We start from the raw sequence: 17,902 nt of genomic DNA on the forward strand, positions 1-17,902 counted from the left end.
AAATGGTGCAGTAAATGGACTGTGGTGCCGTTCAACATGTTATATTTCTACTTCAATATGCAAACTGTGCTTTTCAACTGAATAATTAAATTAATGTATTGTTAAACTTGATAGCATCTGATGTATCCTGGCCAACTATATTTTATTGCTTCTTTGGTATCCTTGTTTTGGCAATAGGAAAACTATTCAGCAGTAACAGAGAATAAATTTGAACTGAAATGTATTGATAAAGAGTCTGAAAGTTTCTAAATGAACAGAAAGAGAATAATGCAGGATATTTGTATGCAAGTTGTCTGTGCCACACATCTTATATTTTGTAGTTTTTATAGTATGTGTCCAAAAAGTATGTGGGCACTTGAATGTTACACTGATGTTGAAAATGTTCCAAAACCATTAACATTTATCTGCTGCTGTAACAGCCTCCGTTCTTCTGCAAAGGTTTTGCTTCAGATTTTGGAACCGGGCTCCAAGTATTTGTTTCCACTCAGCCACAAGAGCATTACTGAGGCCCAGCACTGATGTTGGGTGATAAGGTCTGGTTCACAGTCAGTGTCAGTGGTTTGGGTCAGGACTCTGTGCAAGCCAGTCACGTTCTTCCACACCAAACTGGGGAAACCATTTCTTGTTGTATGTGGCTTTGTGCACAGGAGCACTGTCATGTTCAAGCAGGAACGGGCTTCCTCCAAACACAAAGCTGGAAGTATGCTGTTGTAAAATGTGATTGCATGGGGTTTAGATTTTCCCTCACTGGAACTAAGGGGCCTAGCTCAAACAACGACAACAAAAGCCCCAGACCAGACTTTGGCCATAAAGTGCAGTGCATCAGCAACAGTTCTAATACACTGTCTTATAAATCAAAAACTTCAAAATAAAAGCAGACAGCTTGCTAGTTTTGTGCAGTTATCTTTATTGAAAAATTAAACACACTTTCTGTATAAACAGCATGTCATTGTACAACACTGCTCATTAAAATGTGCAGGAAGCGGGCAAAAGATGGATGGACTGAGTGACTGACAGGAGAGCCAAAGCAAAAGGAGGCAGCTGAAGAGCGTTGCAGGGCAAGAAAATGAACACCAACCAAAATGAACTTGTGCAGATAATAAAGCAGGAGGCACACTCAGTGAAACAAATAAACATGATCAATAGAGTCAACCGGCGGTGTTGGCTGGTTTGTGTCTGACCTTTGCGGGAAAGCCATGGTTCACAGGTTGGGGGGGGGGGCATGGCACCTTGTTGCAGCACGAGTCAATGTCTGAGCTGTTGTGTCTCATGGTGGAGCCAAGGCCAGCACCTCTCTGTCTCGGCGCCTGATTAATGAGACTGTCAGCAGCTTCCATCGCTTCCCTCCATCATCCCTCCCTCCTGGATGGCCCTTTAATATCATGTCAAAGAGAGGGCCGAGCCACTATCGACACATGTCTACAAGACCCGGTCATTGTGAAGTTCAGTCACAGAAAGTTTCTGTGACAAGGACGAATGATTCTGCAGTTAAAATATGTTTTATAAATGACTAAATCAATAAATGCAGGGTTAATATAACAATGGCTGGGTCATTTCATTTCCTTTTCACACTTTCTCTGAGACATGTTTGCATGTCTTTGTGTTTCACCTGAGCAGTGAGCCAGCAGCAGGGACGGGTTCAGTGAGTTGATTAAGGGGACTTTGGCATTAATGGACAAATGTAGCTGTTGCAGAGACTGAATCAGAAATTCATAGGTCACTGGAAAAGGTATACCTCGCTAGATGGGACGTCGATAAAATGGTAAAGATGAGTAAGAGAATTGCAACTGTAACTTGTTTTCTATTACTGTTGTTTTATAGCAGTTCTGGGAAAATCATCTTTTCTTCAGTTACTCTTTGATAACACAGTTTCGAAGATAAAGCCTAATTCTCACAATTTTTACTTATTTATTTAGGCAAAGCTCTTCTGTTGGTGCTTATGTTTAGACATTATTGTCTGCTTTTGTTAATGGATTAGGTTATTACATAAATCCCATAAAAAGACCAAAGTCAACAACAAATACATCTTACTGGCAAGTACTGTGTGTGTATCCAAAGCCTGATATATCTAATTCCTCGGCGCCACAGAGCTGCACTATTAAAAACACATCAGTGCCTCACTGTTGCACTGATGTGCCACAGATACACTGCTTAAAATTCACTTGAAAAATCAACCCTTTTCTGGTGTGAAAATGCTAGGTTAAGGGTTTGGTTAGGTTCAGGGAAAGATCATGGTTTTAAAATAAGTACTTTGTTAAGGTTGGAGGACCTTCATCGTCGTGGTTACGATAATAACACATGGTTAGAGTTGTAGAATGTTTGTGGTCATGGTTAAAAGAAACAACATTGACTCTGACTCTATACAGCCAAATGTCAGCTGACTTTCATCATTACTGCAGCCACCAGGGCACTTTGTCCCTTGAACACAAACATAATTTGGGGTATTTTCTGAAAAGACTGATGACGCTGTTGTTACACAAAAAATGTATCTATGATCATGAGGTTGTTAATGTGAGGACAGTGTGCTGTAAATATTCACTTGAGCACCAAATGTGCAATGATCAGAAAATAGTCACAAACAAAAACCGTTCGAATACATGTTGTTCAACACTGCTGTGCCCAGCTGTTTTAGGAAATGACTGAGCCTTCACACAGCTAACCACTATATATTTGTGACCGCATTATTATTGGTTTGGGCCTTTTTATGGGATTTGTTCACAATAACAAAAACTAAGAATAACAAAAGCTTTAAATTTTAAATGAAAAAAGGCTTCAAAGAAAAACATTTTCATATTCCTCAAAGTGGGGTATTAAATATTGTTTTTGCATGGGCACCAAAACTAAGATATTGAATCAGCAGGCGTATTGAACTTTTTCAAATAATAAACTGCTCTGCTTGTGGTAATGAATTTCTGAGTTAATCCAAAAGGTTTATAAGAGTTTTATCCTTCAGTTTATTTGAAAGACTTTAAATAACGAATCTAATTCAGATTAAATTTGGAACACGCTTTCATTGGACAGATGTACCATTTTTATTACCGTCACATGGTTGGCCATGTTAGTGTGACGATGGATATTCTCCTCCTTTTCTCTTTCCTTGTCTCCTCTCCTCTCTCTGAAGGCAGGTGTCATGTCTGATGTTTAAATGCTCGACTCAGAAAACAAAAGCCTTCATCTGTGTGGCTGCGATTCCTTCAAGATTAGCTTGTTTAACACAGAGTAATTCCACTGAGAGGATGCACTCCAAGGCTCATCTAACCAAATGTCTCTCTATCCTCCTTTCTATCTCATTCTGTCGTACACACAGACAAACAAACACACACACACACACACACACACACACACACACACACACACACACACACATCCTGAATTTTAAGTCTGTTAGTTGCTGCAGTGAGTACATTCTTCCCCAGATATTGTTTGTATTATCTAGTATGCACACACATATTAATGGATGCGCTCAGAAGCCTCAGAAATCTTAGAGACAGAAACTATTTGCATACTTAAATGAGCTTTCCATGTTTCCCTCTGATTCAGCCTGTTGACTTGTTAATGGATGTCAAAAATGTTGCATAAATCCTGCAACAGGATTAACAGAGTTACTGTTAAAGCCTTACCCATTACAGTTTTATGATGATTTACAGGTCCAGGCTGTCCATTCCTCTTAGCTTGATTCATTGTTTCAGTTGTTACTGCTTTTATGTCGACTGTCTTATAACTCCCTGATCGGTGAGGCAGAAAGAAATTTATGCATTCATAAACCTCAGCAGCCACCTGAAAATGTTTTTTCCCTGTGTTGAAAGTTCACCTTTCCTGAATATATGAAAATCAACTTCCTGTGAATATGGGGGGATGTCAGTTGCAAAAGTTAATATGACAAGCTTTTCTGTTTACTGACCAAAACAACATCTTTTGTTTCAGTTCAGATATTTGTTAGGGACGCACTGAAACTAGAAGTTGGTTCATATCAGATTTAAAACAATCAGTATTATTGTCTTAACAATGAATCAAACGGCTGTGAGCAGGGGAACCCACAGAGCATTATCACCACCTCTGCTGAGTTTTTCTAGCTTCTTTGAGGTCAGTGTTTTGGTTTTACACAACAACTCTATGGTTCAAGGTGTGTTTAGACGGAAACAGCTAATGTACCAAATGTATGTTAGCTGTAAGCTAGCTAGAACCTGACACACCAACAGTATGAGTGCTAATAAGTCCTCCAGTCTGACCAACCATACAGGTCGTTTTTCAACCCTCTGACATGACCCATAGCAGTGTCTCCTGAAATAGCAACCCTACAGTGGCAGGTGTACCGTATCTCAGTTGTCATGGTTATAATAATAAACGCATGGACTGTATTGAGAGTGGCATACCTATCTTTGTTGCCATGGTTACTATGATAACGGTCATGACTTGGTTAGGTTTAGGAAAAGTTGCTGATTTGGGTTAAAGTAAGTATTTCCTCAACATTAGATGATCTTTGTTGTCACGGTTACAATAAGAACAACGTGGTTAACTTTGTTGAAACGACATGAACTGCTACTTTCACACGGGAATCGAACACCGTTCTCCTGTGTCACATTCCTGTGTTTTGTTGTCCCAACCCTGTGTTTGTGTTCAGTTCAGCCTTTGACCAGTAGAAGAAATTGGTTGTTTTTATGATATTTTCCTTCAGTCTCGTCCCTTTTTCCTTTTGTCTTTATATCTTTATGAAGCAGATTCATGGAGCCTCAGATATGCACAAAGTTTTTGCTTAAGTTGAAATGTTTTCAATTTGAAATGTTGAAATTTTACTTTGCATTCTGACTGAACAGACGGTCAGTCTCAGCCCTCTCATCTACCCCACCCCAGCAGCAGCAGGTGGCTATATTCAGTAAACAACCTCTGATAAACCCACTGTACATTACAGATATAGATACAGCACCAATCAGCAGACAGACAAAATCTGCAGCAAACTGGTAAAAAAAGGAAGATCTAAAGGCTAAAGGGCCAAATAGTTTTCTCATAAACTGGTGGAGACCAAACCTGAGCTGAAATGAGGGTTAATATTGGACTGACTTTTAGCAGCTTGACAGTAAGAGGAGTCAAAATAAACCAAAGACTTAATGAACAACTTAATCATACAAGTGTGTAAATGCACCTTCTGCTAGTCAGCTAACACAGCTTAAAAATGTTTACTCTTTTTTTCTTTTCGTACTTACTTAAAAGTTGAGAAACCAAACTGTTTAATTACCTGTAGATATACCTGTAATAGATGCTTTCAAAAAAATCAATTTTCACATAATTGGGTGTTACGGGTACAAACATACTGGACACGGGTATGACCTTTAAACAAGTTTATCAGTGCATCCCTAACACTGTTTTTGATTCATTAAAGGGTGACATTTTGCAGGTACACAGCAGGGTTATGTTGTTAAAAACAAAACATGAATGTGTTGTTCTCTTCTCTCAGTTGTCACCAGAAAGATTCAGAGGTATTTGGTAGTAATTTCTCACAGAGCTGCCCTGTTGGCATTCTTCAGAAAGCCCAGACTACCAGACTACTGCTCCTCTTTGTGTGTGAGTCTCATACAGAAGCTCCCTTGATGACATTTACATTTGTCTTTATTTGCTGTCTCCCTGTTTTGAGCATATTTTTTCTCATTGCATCCATTAGCTTAGACACACACCACTCACATTAAACACACACATAACACACATCCACGCTTAGATTAATTACTCCAGTTCATATTTCTGCCTGCAGCCTAATGTGAGCCTCTGGAGGGGAGGACGTTCACTGTACATCCTGTGTGCTTACACTCTTCCTGAGAGGAAGCAAATCATCTCCACACCAGCAATCACTACTCATTTGTTACTTGAGTCACTCTCTCATTTTTATTCTGTGTCTTCTTCTCTCTCTCTCTCTCGCTCCATCTCTCCCTCCACCTGATTGCTTATCTCCTAATTGCTTTTCTATAAATGGATAAAATGTGTGCGTGCACGCACACATGTTCCATGTGTGAGCATGTGTGGAGGAGTCTTCCTAAAATCTTTGGCAGTGTTGTCCTCTAAATGTCTCATTACTTCCCTCTTGGGTGTAATTGCTGCACAGAGCGTAGCTTCAGCAAGCCCCCCAGGGTGAATATAATTAAAACTATAAAATTGCTAAATAAAATCATCAATTGCTATGCAGCAGGGAGCACAGCAGGAGAAAAAAGCTGAGTGGTCTGAGGGAACAAGTAGGGGATTTTATCTCCTCTGAGAGTACCTCCACTTAAACTGGCCAAATCTGAAAATGTGTCTTTGATCCGTATCTTTGATCTTTGATTCTGACAAATGAAAACTGTTTCTACATTTCTCTCCAGAGTGAATGAATCTGAACATGACGGCCTTGTGTTTACTGTCACCACACTCTTAATCCTGTAATTTGATTTTTTCGTGAAATCAAACCTAATTTTTGATTCTATTTTTGGTAAAAAGCCATTCAGTGTATTAACTTTCTCAAAGTGCCTTTTTTAAAAATGTGTAGTTTTCATTGTTCATGTGCTGGATTCAAATTAGCTTTGTACCAATGAGGGAGTCACAGGAAACAATGCACGCATGTCATTGTTACTCCTGCTAATTTTTTCCCTCTGACATTAGCATGTCAGCTGTGAAACAGTCAGAAAGAACGCAATGTATTTGTCATGTAAGTCAGAGCTAACCGTGACTGTTCATCAAAAACATGTCTACAGAACAAGATGATGGTTTTTTTGACAGAGGAGCAGTTTAAAATTTTGCAGGGAGTAATTTAACAAGAGGCAGCAGCCACAGTGAGCTGCTGGATGAAGAGCTGCAGGCGACAGGCTGAACACCTCAGGCTCCTCAGTAAGTTAAAAACTCTTTTTACTGTGCGATACTTTCTGCAAAACTCTGATGCAGGAATTTGCTGTTTGCTGAAATAGAAAAAAGCAAAAAAGCATATTTTCAAATTCAGCTGGTTTAGTGTGGATGTAGTCTCAAACAGATACAGATACACAAAGAGGAGGGGAAAGGAAACAGGAAATGACAAACATTTGTGTGATACCATCATTCATATGTACAGTTTTTTTTTTATGTCGGATCATACAAATATGAGCGTGTAGTGTGTATTTTTGTTAGCCTGACATGATCCATGTATCCATTTGCTTTTTGTGAGAGGGTGGTGATGTGCAGATGGGCGGGTAGCATCGCTGTAAAATTTGTAGATTCCCTTATCGGCAGGAAGGCCTGAATCATCATCATCATCATCATCATCTTTGAAACATATTACTATATGTTGATGATGCAACAGAGGTTACGGGTTTTACAATTCATATAGGAGTATCTTTATGTGTACAGTATATATGCATCTGTATCTACATTTGTTCATTTTTACATATACAAATCTGAGCTCGTAACGAGCTAGAATCAGTCTTAGATGTGCAGCTGTCTCTCAGATAGAAGAAAAAAAAGAAATAAAATGAACTGACCATGGGACGTGGGAGCGCTATGAGAAGTTCCAGTGGTTTTCAAACGGTTGCAAATCCACAACTTTTAACACTGAGAGAACAAAGAAAATGAATGGGATTCACTATTTTCCATTGTAGTGCATAAGGTCTCACAGTGGGGAGGTAACATGTTGAGGAGAATCCTGAACAAAGTCCACAGTGGAAATAACACCTTATAAATTTGAGCATCATGTGTCCAGATTGAGGAGTTTAATGAGAAAGGAGAAGGGCTCAGAGATCAGGTGGTGGTTTGTTTACGTCTATCTAAAAGAGTTGTGCCATTTAAATCAACAGATGCTTGAATGTCTCCCTGTCATCTTCTCCTTGACTTGCTCTTCACTTGGCCTTCACTGCTCTTGAGTTTGTCCTCTCTCCTCCTCCGCTCAGCTATAGCGCCACATTGAACTCGGTCACCAGGAAGTCCACATGGTCCCTCTCTTTGGTCTTGAAGGCCTCGGCGATGAGGCGTGCAGCGTCCCTGTGCTCACGGCCCCTCATGGAAACCCCGTTTACCTCCAGGATCACCTGACCCACCTTCAGCTGGCCGCAGTTGTGAGCTGAACCACCCCTCTGAGGGAGAGAAGCAGAGAGAGAAGGACAAGATGTATTTTAGAAGAACTTAGTTCACTCTCTGAGTGACTCACAACAACTGACCCATGCAGGTCTGACTACTGTAATGCTCTGCTACCCGGTCTACGCCTGAATGTTAGAACTCTGCTGCCCGAGAGCTGACCAGGACCAGGAGGAGGGAACACATTCAACCTGTTTTAAAGTCCTTACACTGGTTACCTATTAGTTTCCGTATTGATTTTAAAATTCAGTTACGTGTTTTTAAAGCACTTCATGATCCTGTCTGCTACATGGCGCCTGATTGTGGCGCTGGGTGGCTGTGCTGGGGCCCCTTTGCCTGCCCCTCCGGTGTTCTGGTGTGGCCTCTCCCTTACAAGATGAATACAATATCAATCATCATGTTTTTCATTATTATATACTATTACCTTTTTACTGTATTATACTATATTATTATGATCACTTCGCTGTCTGTATATATGCCTGTGCACGTCAATATGTGACTATATAATTAATAATTATTAATTATCATCATTATTATATAGATAGATATTATCTATATTATTGTTATCATTATGGTATGCAATCGAGTCTCACCATCCTACCATGCAGGTGCTCGCACACGTACACACACAAACCTAAATTTCACTTTGTATACGCTTTGTGTATCATGTTTTAATGTCATGTCTTCTATTTCACTTTCTGTTTATCATGCTTTTCATCATTAAAGGGAAAAAAAATAAACAAATAAATAAATAAAGCACTTCATGGTCTTGCACTGTATACATATCTCACATTCTTACAGTCTATGAACCAGAGCGGCTCCCTCTGTCCTCTGGCATAAGTCTGTTAGTTGTTCTGAAGTTGCAGGACTCAAACCTTTGGTGAGGCAGCTTTCAGCTTTTATGCTCTGGAAGTGTTCAAATAAACTCAAAACATATCTCTTCGGCCAGGCTCTTAATTAAACATGGTTTTTAGTCATTAGTCACTTTCTTTAACTAATTTATTTTATTGTATCCGTGTTGTAAATTGTATTTTATTCTATTCTCTCATGTCAGCTTTCTCATTTGATTTGTCCCTTTTTGGCTCATCAGTCATCTGTGAAGCTCTTTGAACTGTGCTAAGTGATTTAAGAGAACTTGTTTTTTTCAACCAATTTTCTTTGATTTAGAAACTGGAAAGGACTCAACAGGAGAACTTGAAGCTCTGCAGTGTGAAATTTTTCTTTTTATTCTCAGGTGATATTTTTTGGAATGCAGCCGGCCCACAAATGGAGCAGATTGGGCAGCCTGACAGTATGTAGACATTTGGAGGCGTTGTTTATACTAACAATCACATCTCACAAATGTGCACCTACTCATGAACAGGTGGCCATCATCAAGCTGAAATGAGCAACTTGGACCATTTGTCCAAACAAGACTCAGGAACAGATTTGGGATAAGAATATGAGAATGTTCTTTCATGAGTAAATCTGCTGTAATTATCAGTAAATCAAAGCCAAAAAAAAAAACTACAATTACCACCTGGGAGTTGTATGCTGGCAAAGAAGCAGGAAATATGTTCACAATCTCTCCTTCCTGAGTTACAGTGTTGAACAATGACCAGAGGTGTTTTTTGCAGAACATTATGATGTCACAGTGAGGTTGACCTTTGACCATTTGGATATAAAATATTATCACTTACTTTTATCCCTATAGACATTTGAGTTAGACTGTGTCATAATTAGTGAAGAATTCTTGAGTTATGGCCAAAACCATGTTTTGTGAGGTCACAGTGACCTTGACCTTTGACCTTTGACCACCAATGTCTAATCCCCAGAGGAAAGGAAAATACAAAAATGTGATCTCTTCTTTGTCTAGTCTATTTCTCTTTGACACAATTGAGTTCAATTTAAGATCAATATAAGAACTTGACCATTTTTTTTATTTCTTTATCTCAAGATCTCAAGATAGTCTTTTTTTCTCACTGCTTTGATCTTTACTTGTCTGAAATAATCATCTCTTAAAGAAACTTGATTGGCTTATAAATGAGCCTGTACAACACCTGAAATTGTGATTGCGATCAAATGAAGGCCTGTAAGCATAAGACCTCCTGCTTTTCTTGTGTTTCTCCTGTTGTTCTAAAATTAGACAGGATTGATTTCTCAGATCTTGATCTCTTTGTTTGCTCCTCATTTCTCCTAATGGGGGGTTTAGGACAAACAGAATTCTCCAAATAACATCTTATTTATTTCTGTGAGACAAAGAAAAGACATCGAAATCTTCCTCAGGGTCAGTTCGTCCTTGAGTCCGAGTGAATGTTTGTGCCACATTTGAATAAAATCCCTCGAGGAGTTACTGAGATATCGTGTTCACAATAATGGGATGGATGGCCCTCAATACGTAAACATAATGCAGAGAAAAACAGAGAAGCCACAGCTACACAACCAGAATAACAAAAAAAAAAAAAAACCAGAGGACAGAGGAGTCTTTGATGGATCTGGAAATGTCATCAAAAAAATAAGTGTTGTCATACAACGTGCAGGGATTTTACAAAGTTCGGTCTGTATTTCTCTCAGAGGAAAAAACAAAAAGCTTCAGTCTGTGATCAAATGGAGTCATCACTGCAAAAGTCTCAAGGGTAAAGCCAACCATTACATCAAAGACCTGGGGCTAACTGCAGCTCAGGACTAGGCCAAAAAGAAGTCCTCTTGTTCCCTCTGTCAAGAGCCAACAAAGGGTTTGTACAGGTGTCTGAGATCCCTGCTTTTGTCCTGTTACACCCAAGTCCTCTCTGAGCCCAAGCTAAAATTTAAACATTGTGCCATATATACGACAGGTACGCCATTAGCATACAGACACACCCTGTCACAGAAACACACATTCATAGCTACACGCACACACAGCCCTGCAGTCTGGCCCTCACACACAGTCTCAGCAGTAAATGTATGCAGCCTCATGCCTTTGGAAAGATGTGTGTGATCAACAAAATGAAATGCTCTCTCCTGACCTGCAGCTCTCCCCTGATGCAGTTACATCCTCACACATTTCATCAGTGATCAGAAAAATAACTCGAGGACTCAGGTCTCATCTTCACTCAAGTCTCAGCTCTTTTGGCAGTGATGTTAGAAGATTCCTGAAAGACGCAGCACATCTCTGCCCAATCAGCCCCACAGTGTAATCACTTTCATCATCCTCATCCTCAGGCTGGACTGCTGCACTGAAGGGCTTGGTTTCTGTGTGAAGAAAGCATCTAAGACCACTCTGCTCTGGACCTCTCATTTAATAAAGCAGGTCCTCAGCACTATTGTTTCTGTGAAACAAGACTAAGTCATATTTGTTTGACTTATCTGCTCACATCTCCAGAGGACATCTGTTAGTGAGGAAGTCATAACTGTTGTCTTTCCTCTTCTCCAGTCAGAAGTGGAAAACACACATTTTTATTCTCAGTTGAGACCAGTCTTCATCAAAATGACTTCCATTATACATTTATTTTGAATGCCTCCACAGTGAATGATTTACGTAGTGAATTTTTCATGTTGAGAGCCAAAGTGTAATGACCTCTGCAGGCCTTTTACCACAGTTAGTGCAGTCTTGCACAAAGTCACTGCAAACCTCTGGGATTATGTCACTGCAGCTGGGGCGGGGATCCTGCTCCCAAAATGTGAAACCAACTGAGCGTGGCTCCCTGTTGATGACCGGTTTGTGGTTGGCTGTGCAAGCCCATCATATTAGTACCACCATATTTCCAGGACAGAAAGAGTTAGGACTAGATTAGTTCCTAGTTCTAAGTGGAACTTCAGTTGTGCCTCAACCTACAACCAAAGACCCTCTATAAAGAAGATACCGCACTGCAGGCAGCGTCAGTGGTATGAAATGGTTTCCACTTGATGTCACTGCAAACCTCTGGGATTATCACTAAGTGGGCGTGGTTGTGAGTGCGTGTTCATGTCAAAGCATAACGATACAATACAATACAACACCACATACAGTTTGAATTTGTGCCTGATTTTGCCTCTTATTTTTATCTGGTAGCTAAATATCTGATCAGCCCAGTACAAGATCACATCAGTCAAATAACACTCTCTGTTTTCCCTCCAAAAACAGTCAAATAATAATAACAATAACAGAATTATTAAGCAAAGAAATACAGGTTTTATTTCAGTTTTAACTTTTACTTCATGGTTTCTGTGGCTGAAAAGCAACATCTGCAGCAGTGAAACCAGACCAGAAGTGACGGAGGGAGGAGATCTGTGCTGTGAGATCTCGAGAGAGTGCGTTGCTGAGACAAACTGGTCTCAAATAAAGTTAACTTTCTCCTGATCTGTCAGTCTGAAAAATGACATTTTAGTGTCAGAATGTTCAGAAGATCTGTGGCTTGTGAAAAATGGATCCAGCACTTATTTCAGTGTCTATGGGGAGAAAGAATTGGTCATAATCTGTGATGAAGTTCACTCCCATTGGAATGAATAGACTCGGACCTGCCGCTGGTCTCCTAAAGGGGTGGGGACGTGGAGAAATCCAAGTGACACAATATACAGGAAATGACTGAAAATGAACCTTCTCCCTTCTGGACAGTCTCTGCTACAACATACAACAGCTACAGCCTGATATTTTTCAGAGATTGGTAGAGAACAAATAAGAGCTAAGAGGAGAATTAACACTGGACTTACATTCATCAAATCCAACTTCAACTTACTGATAAGGTTGCTCCGTATCTGCTGATCAGCAATAGCAACTTTATAAGCCCTTAGTCAGAGCATTGTGTCTCTCAGCTTGTGTGGAGTAAGTCTGCCACCAAGTAGCCATAAAAATAAACTAACGCTGCTTCATTTAAACCAAATGTGACAACGTATTTAAAGAAAAACAAATCACAAGTTCCTCTTTCTAAAAACACACCAGAAAGATACAAACTCCTGTTTCCTCTGTCAGTTTCATGTTCTCCTCCTCATGACTCTGACATGACCTCATTATATTCAGCTACGATGGCTAAAATCACCAGGAGTGTCATCCACATCAGGACTGCATGGTTATTTACTGAATGAGTGGAGCAGTGTGTCGCCATGGAGGGAAGATGGCAGCAATAACGGGCTGTCGCCTCTGGAGGGGCGATGGGGACTGATAACAGCTGGCTGGCCAGCAGCGGCTTACTCATCTGCACTTCATCCCCTGCAGCTGTGATTGAGGCGACCTGAGGAGACGGCCCTTGTGCCCGCAGAGATAGGGAATAGAGAAGCCAGAGGTTCGCTGTACCACTGTGATCACATCCAATACAGCAGAGAGACGCTATTGTTGAGGGCACTGACTTTGATGTGATGTCATCATCTGTCCCGCGGATAGAACGGAGGCTCGTCGAAAAGCCAGGAGCAAAACCAAGAAAATGTATCATTCTGATGCTTGGTCCTGACTGGGAGAAGTGCTGAGGTTGTGTGCCTTGCTCAAGGGCCTAATAAAATTGAGTTAGCTTTCCCCAGGGGACACAGCAAAGTTTTAACAGCTCACTTTTCCACCTTGAAAACTGAACGTGCAGAACGTATCCCTCCTTCTCTGGAACAAGTGACCTTCAGGCTGCCACGTTATTTATGTCTTTAAATAACTGTGAAGCGATTCAGTGTTATTGTTCAGGGATGTAGCAGTGGTGTCATGTAACCTGTGGCTTTGTCTCGCTTGTGATCGATAGGGTTTGGATCTCGACGAACCAAAGTTTGAATGAAATCTGTGGAATTAAAATAATGTGGAGTGGTAATTAGAGACCCAGAAATAATGTAACCTGATTAACATGTCAGTCAGCTTGCATGAATGGTTTAAACGAAATTTATTTCTGTTAACTGAGCTTATGAAATGAGTTTTAACCTTGTTTCAAGATCTCTGTCCATAAAATTCAATGTCAGCAGGGGAATGTGGTGACTAATTACTCCCGATTATCCACTGCAATCAGCTGTTTTATTCTAATGAGTCTTTCAGAGACATGTCAGTGACGCTGAGAGAGACAGTAACTACATCTCCTAAATGTGTTTATGAAACGTTCAGTGTCTCAGACAATCCTGGGCTGAGGTGATGTGGTTTCGGGGCGGCCATTGAATGAATGCACATACAGCTGCAGCGCTGGTCTTCTGGAAAAGAGACGAGCTCTTTGCATGCTCTTTCCTTTCAATATTTTGTTGGATTAGTGTAATATTTTGCAAAAACAGGATATGTCTATTCAAAAATGTGCAAGAAACTTTGGCTTGTTATCCCTTTGATCCATCCACTCTCCTGAAAAGCTGAGCTTCATTATACCCTTTTGTTTTTGTCTGAATAATCCACTGGAGCGAAAGAGACACCACCACCGACAGATCTGAGAGAACCACTTTCTTTGAGTGTTTTCCATCTTAAAGTTTGTGATTTTCCTTTGCATTAAAGAGCTGCTGCTTCGTTATCTCTGAGTGAATGGAGCTAAGAAACATGGTCCATTGAGGCCCACACAATTATGCAGGAAAGAAGCAGCTCTCATATAAAATTAGCTGGGCTGTGTTTAAGGAGACAAAAGCAGAAACACATATGTCTGAAAGGGAGTGACACTGCTGTCCTGCGTTTGTTTGGGTTTTGTATTACGAGCACTGGTGAGAACAACAGCAGCTTGTGATTAAAAACACATTTGTTTACATGGTCCCCAATGCACCTCCCTCCCACAATAACCTTCCCACTACCTACACAGCCACCAAACACTCACCCACCCAGCTCCCCACCCCTCCTCTCCTCAGTAACAGCGCTCTCACTTCTTTTGCATCCTTCACTCACACTTGCCCTCCTTTCATTCAGTACTCTCTTTGATTTTGAATGTGCTGATTTCCAATCCTTTTATCCCTCCCCTTGCAATCAGGAACCCTTTTTTATTTCAATCACCTCCTCTGTGCAGTCGGGGGCTGAGCGACAGCTTTGAACACGGTGTGGACTGTAGTCTGTAGCTGCCCACTGCTCTGCTCTTTAAATTGCAACTCCCTGCTTCTCTGTGGTTAGGGAATGATTAGCGCTGCAGATAGTCATGAGCTAATGAAAGGCTTTGTTGACTTGAAAATTACCATGGGATACAGACATATGCACACGCAGTCACAGCAATAGCTTCCTTCAGGGGTGACTAACGTGTCAGTTCTTGGATTTCACTCTGCACAGCCAGTATTCGCCTGGATTATCAAATACATTCATGATGCAAATATATCATGTGCAATTCAATTCAGCTTCATCATTAAATTAAACATTCATATATCTGAACTGAGACTAAGCTTTTATGTAAAAGGTGCTACAAAATCTCCAATAGGTGCTGCTGCTGATTTTGGCTTCTGCATGTATCCTCAAACTACAACACAAACACATTACACCGACTGCCTCATAGTGAAAGAAATAACTGCAGTGTACTGCCAGACACTCCCGGCAGTTGAGCCTTTTCATGGAGGCCATTATTGTAGTAATCATCTTTGTAAGAGGCCCAGCAAGGACGAAATTAGGGGGAATCTCAGTTCAGCTGCAGTGTGAATCCATACAAAGCCTTAAAGGACCTCAAATCCCACCTAGAAGGTGGGAGAGTTCATTGCAGAGGATCAAAAAGACATAAATACAAAGGAAGAATATTCACTTAATATTAATAGGGATGCTGGTTTCAATAGGAGGTGAGCCTACAGGGGGTTGTGTTGTTTTAAGTAATATTTTTGTTTTCTACCTGACTCACCTGTATTGTGACAATTCGTGGCAGCGGCTGGCGGGTGTTGGCTCCACCTTCAATGGCAATCCCCAGGGTGCTGGCACTCTTTGCCACCCTCACTAGTGTAGATGTGGGCTCCAACAGCCCCGGCTACAGTAAGGGATAGGACAAGTTATTATATAAGGAGAACATTATTAATGCATATTCATAACATTACACAGCCTCCCTTTGTCTGTGTCTGCCTTTGTGCCCCTTTTCATACTTTTCTCTGCCTTTGTTTATCCAAGTACGAGCTTTAATTCTGCTGAGTACACCTCTCAGTGGATTTAGACATTAATAAAGGCCATGCCTCTTTATTAACATGTACATATTCAATCCTGGGAGTATATTCATGAAGACTCAGCAATCTTGTTAAACAGCTTCACAAGTCAGAGGACAAAATAAATAATCATTTTTTTAAACCATTTTACTCATTTTGAACAAGGTATCTATGTAATTGTTTTCCACTGTTTAGTCACCTTCATGTTACCTCTCATAAAGCTTCTGTTCCACCAGCTTCTGTAAGACAGTGGGGTTTTTTATCTGTATGATAATTTGAACTACATTTGTCCATATTCTCAGATAAATGCCAGTGGTGGCCTTGTGGTGAAGCTGCACACTATAACTGCAGCTCAGGTCGATTCCAGCTGGGGACACTTCTTTGCTGCATGTCACACCTCTCTCTGTGAGCCCCATGTTTTCTGTCCCTATTTATTCGTTAGCTATTCACTAACTCTGTCTGTCTGTCATTTGGAGCTGGCAGGTAGTGCACAGGGGATTTACATGAGCGTGTTTGCTGAAAACAGCTGCCTTCTGCTTATGCTAATTCTTCTTACTCTGTGAATATGTCACTGAGAGTGATCCTTTTAACATTATAATCATACTATTGTGAATGTAGAGAACTACAGAAGCTTTTGTTACGATAAATTGCTGATTATTTTTGTTAAAAATTCAATAAGGACACACCTGTAAACCACTGATATACGGCTAAAGCTGCATGTGAGCTGTACTTGTTGAATGCTAACAAAATATCCTTTGTTGTTCCAACAGACGTCCGTTTTCCTTAGAGTATGGACTCAGAGTATGGACGTAAAACCCCAGGAACGTTTTTGGCTTTCCAGACAAGATGATGAGAAAACACATTCAGCCACAGGCTACAGAAGCTAGTGGAAGCTAGCTGGCAGAGGGGGTTGAACTTTATATAACACAGCTGTTAGCTAACTCACCTTCACTTCAGCCCTCTATAAAACATAATATGTATTATATTTTCTTTCATAACGTTGGGCCGCATTTATAGACTTGCCCACAACAGCCACCAATTCTGCACCAGCCACTCTGCTGTGTGTTTTTACTGACATGAGAATGAGTAAGTTATATTAAGGCTTAAATAAATGTCTTCTCTTTGATGAGCACATAATTTCACTCTTTCTATCACCCTCCAGGACAAACAGAGGGTAAATGCCTGGCTCCTTAGTAGTAAAACGTAACTCTTTATGATACAAAGTCCACTCAGCCCTCACTTTTCCTGCCCAGTAATTGTGATCTAAAACAGACATTGAACCTAACAGCCCTTTCATCATAAACAATCTGGCTACTCCCATCCTTACTTGTTATTTTTCCCATCAATCAATAAGAAGCACAGAGCGATTTGAAAGTATCATTAAGCAACAATGCAGTGAGTGATGAAATAAATGATGGAGCATGTGACTGAATGAATGACATGAGTGATAAATAAAGAAATGAGTGGAACAAAGGAAACAAGTCTGTGAGCAAACGGAGGGAGGAGAGAAGAGATTACAGTTAGGATTGACTCTGGAGGAGGATCAGAAATAACCCACATTGATTATCAATCTGTAAATTACTCTTGGTTTATTTTCAGCTCACTTACACACACACACACACGTTTGTACACCCATCTTTGTGGGGACCCGTCATAATATATATAATAATTATATATATATAATGCATTCCTTTGCCCTTTACCCTAACCTTAACCACCACAACTAAATGCCTAACCTCAACGTTTATCCTAACCCTAACCAAAACCTAATTCTAACTCTAACCATAAAACCAAGTCTTGACCCTCAAACAGCCCTTTAAACTTGTGGGGGTCCAGCATTTTGGCCCCACAATACACCACGGATCCCACAAGT

The 17,902-nt window shown here is 40.5% G+C and overlaps 1 protein-coding gene across 3 annotated transcripts in view; it reads right to left on the minus strand.

Moving 5' to 3' along the window:
• Positions 1–887: 887 nt before the first annotated feature.
• Positions 888–17,902, minus strand: part of whrna (whirlin a) — a 154,671-nt gene continuing 137,656 nt past the window's right edge. For all 3 annotated transcript variants that reach the window (XM_071465414.1, XM_071465415.1, XM_071465413.1), the window contains 2 exons: positions 15,738–15,860; positions 888–8,057 (listed from right to left, as the gene is read on the minus strand). In XM_071465414.1, coding sequence (XP_071321515.1) covers positions 7,875–8,057; positions 15,738–15,860 — 306 coding nt within the window. In that variant the 3' untranslated portion in view covers positions 888–7,874. The remainder of the gene's footprint in view (positions 8,058–15,737; positions 15,861–17,902) is intronic.

The sequence above is a fragment of the Trachinotus anak genome, unplaced genomic scaffold, assembly GCF_046630095.1.
Source record: "Trachinotus anak isolate AG129_WGS33_773 ecotype Australia unplaced genomic scaffold, CSIRO_AGI_Tana_v1 ptg000028l, whole genome shotgun sequence".
NCBI classification, from domain to species: domain Eukaryota; kingdom Metazoa; phylum Chordata; class Actinopteri; order Carangiformes; family Carangidae; genus Trachinotus; species Trachinotus anak.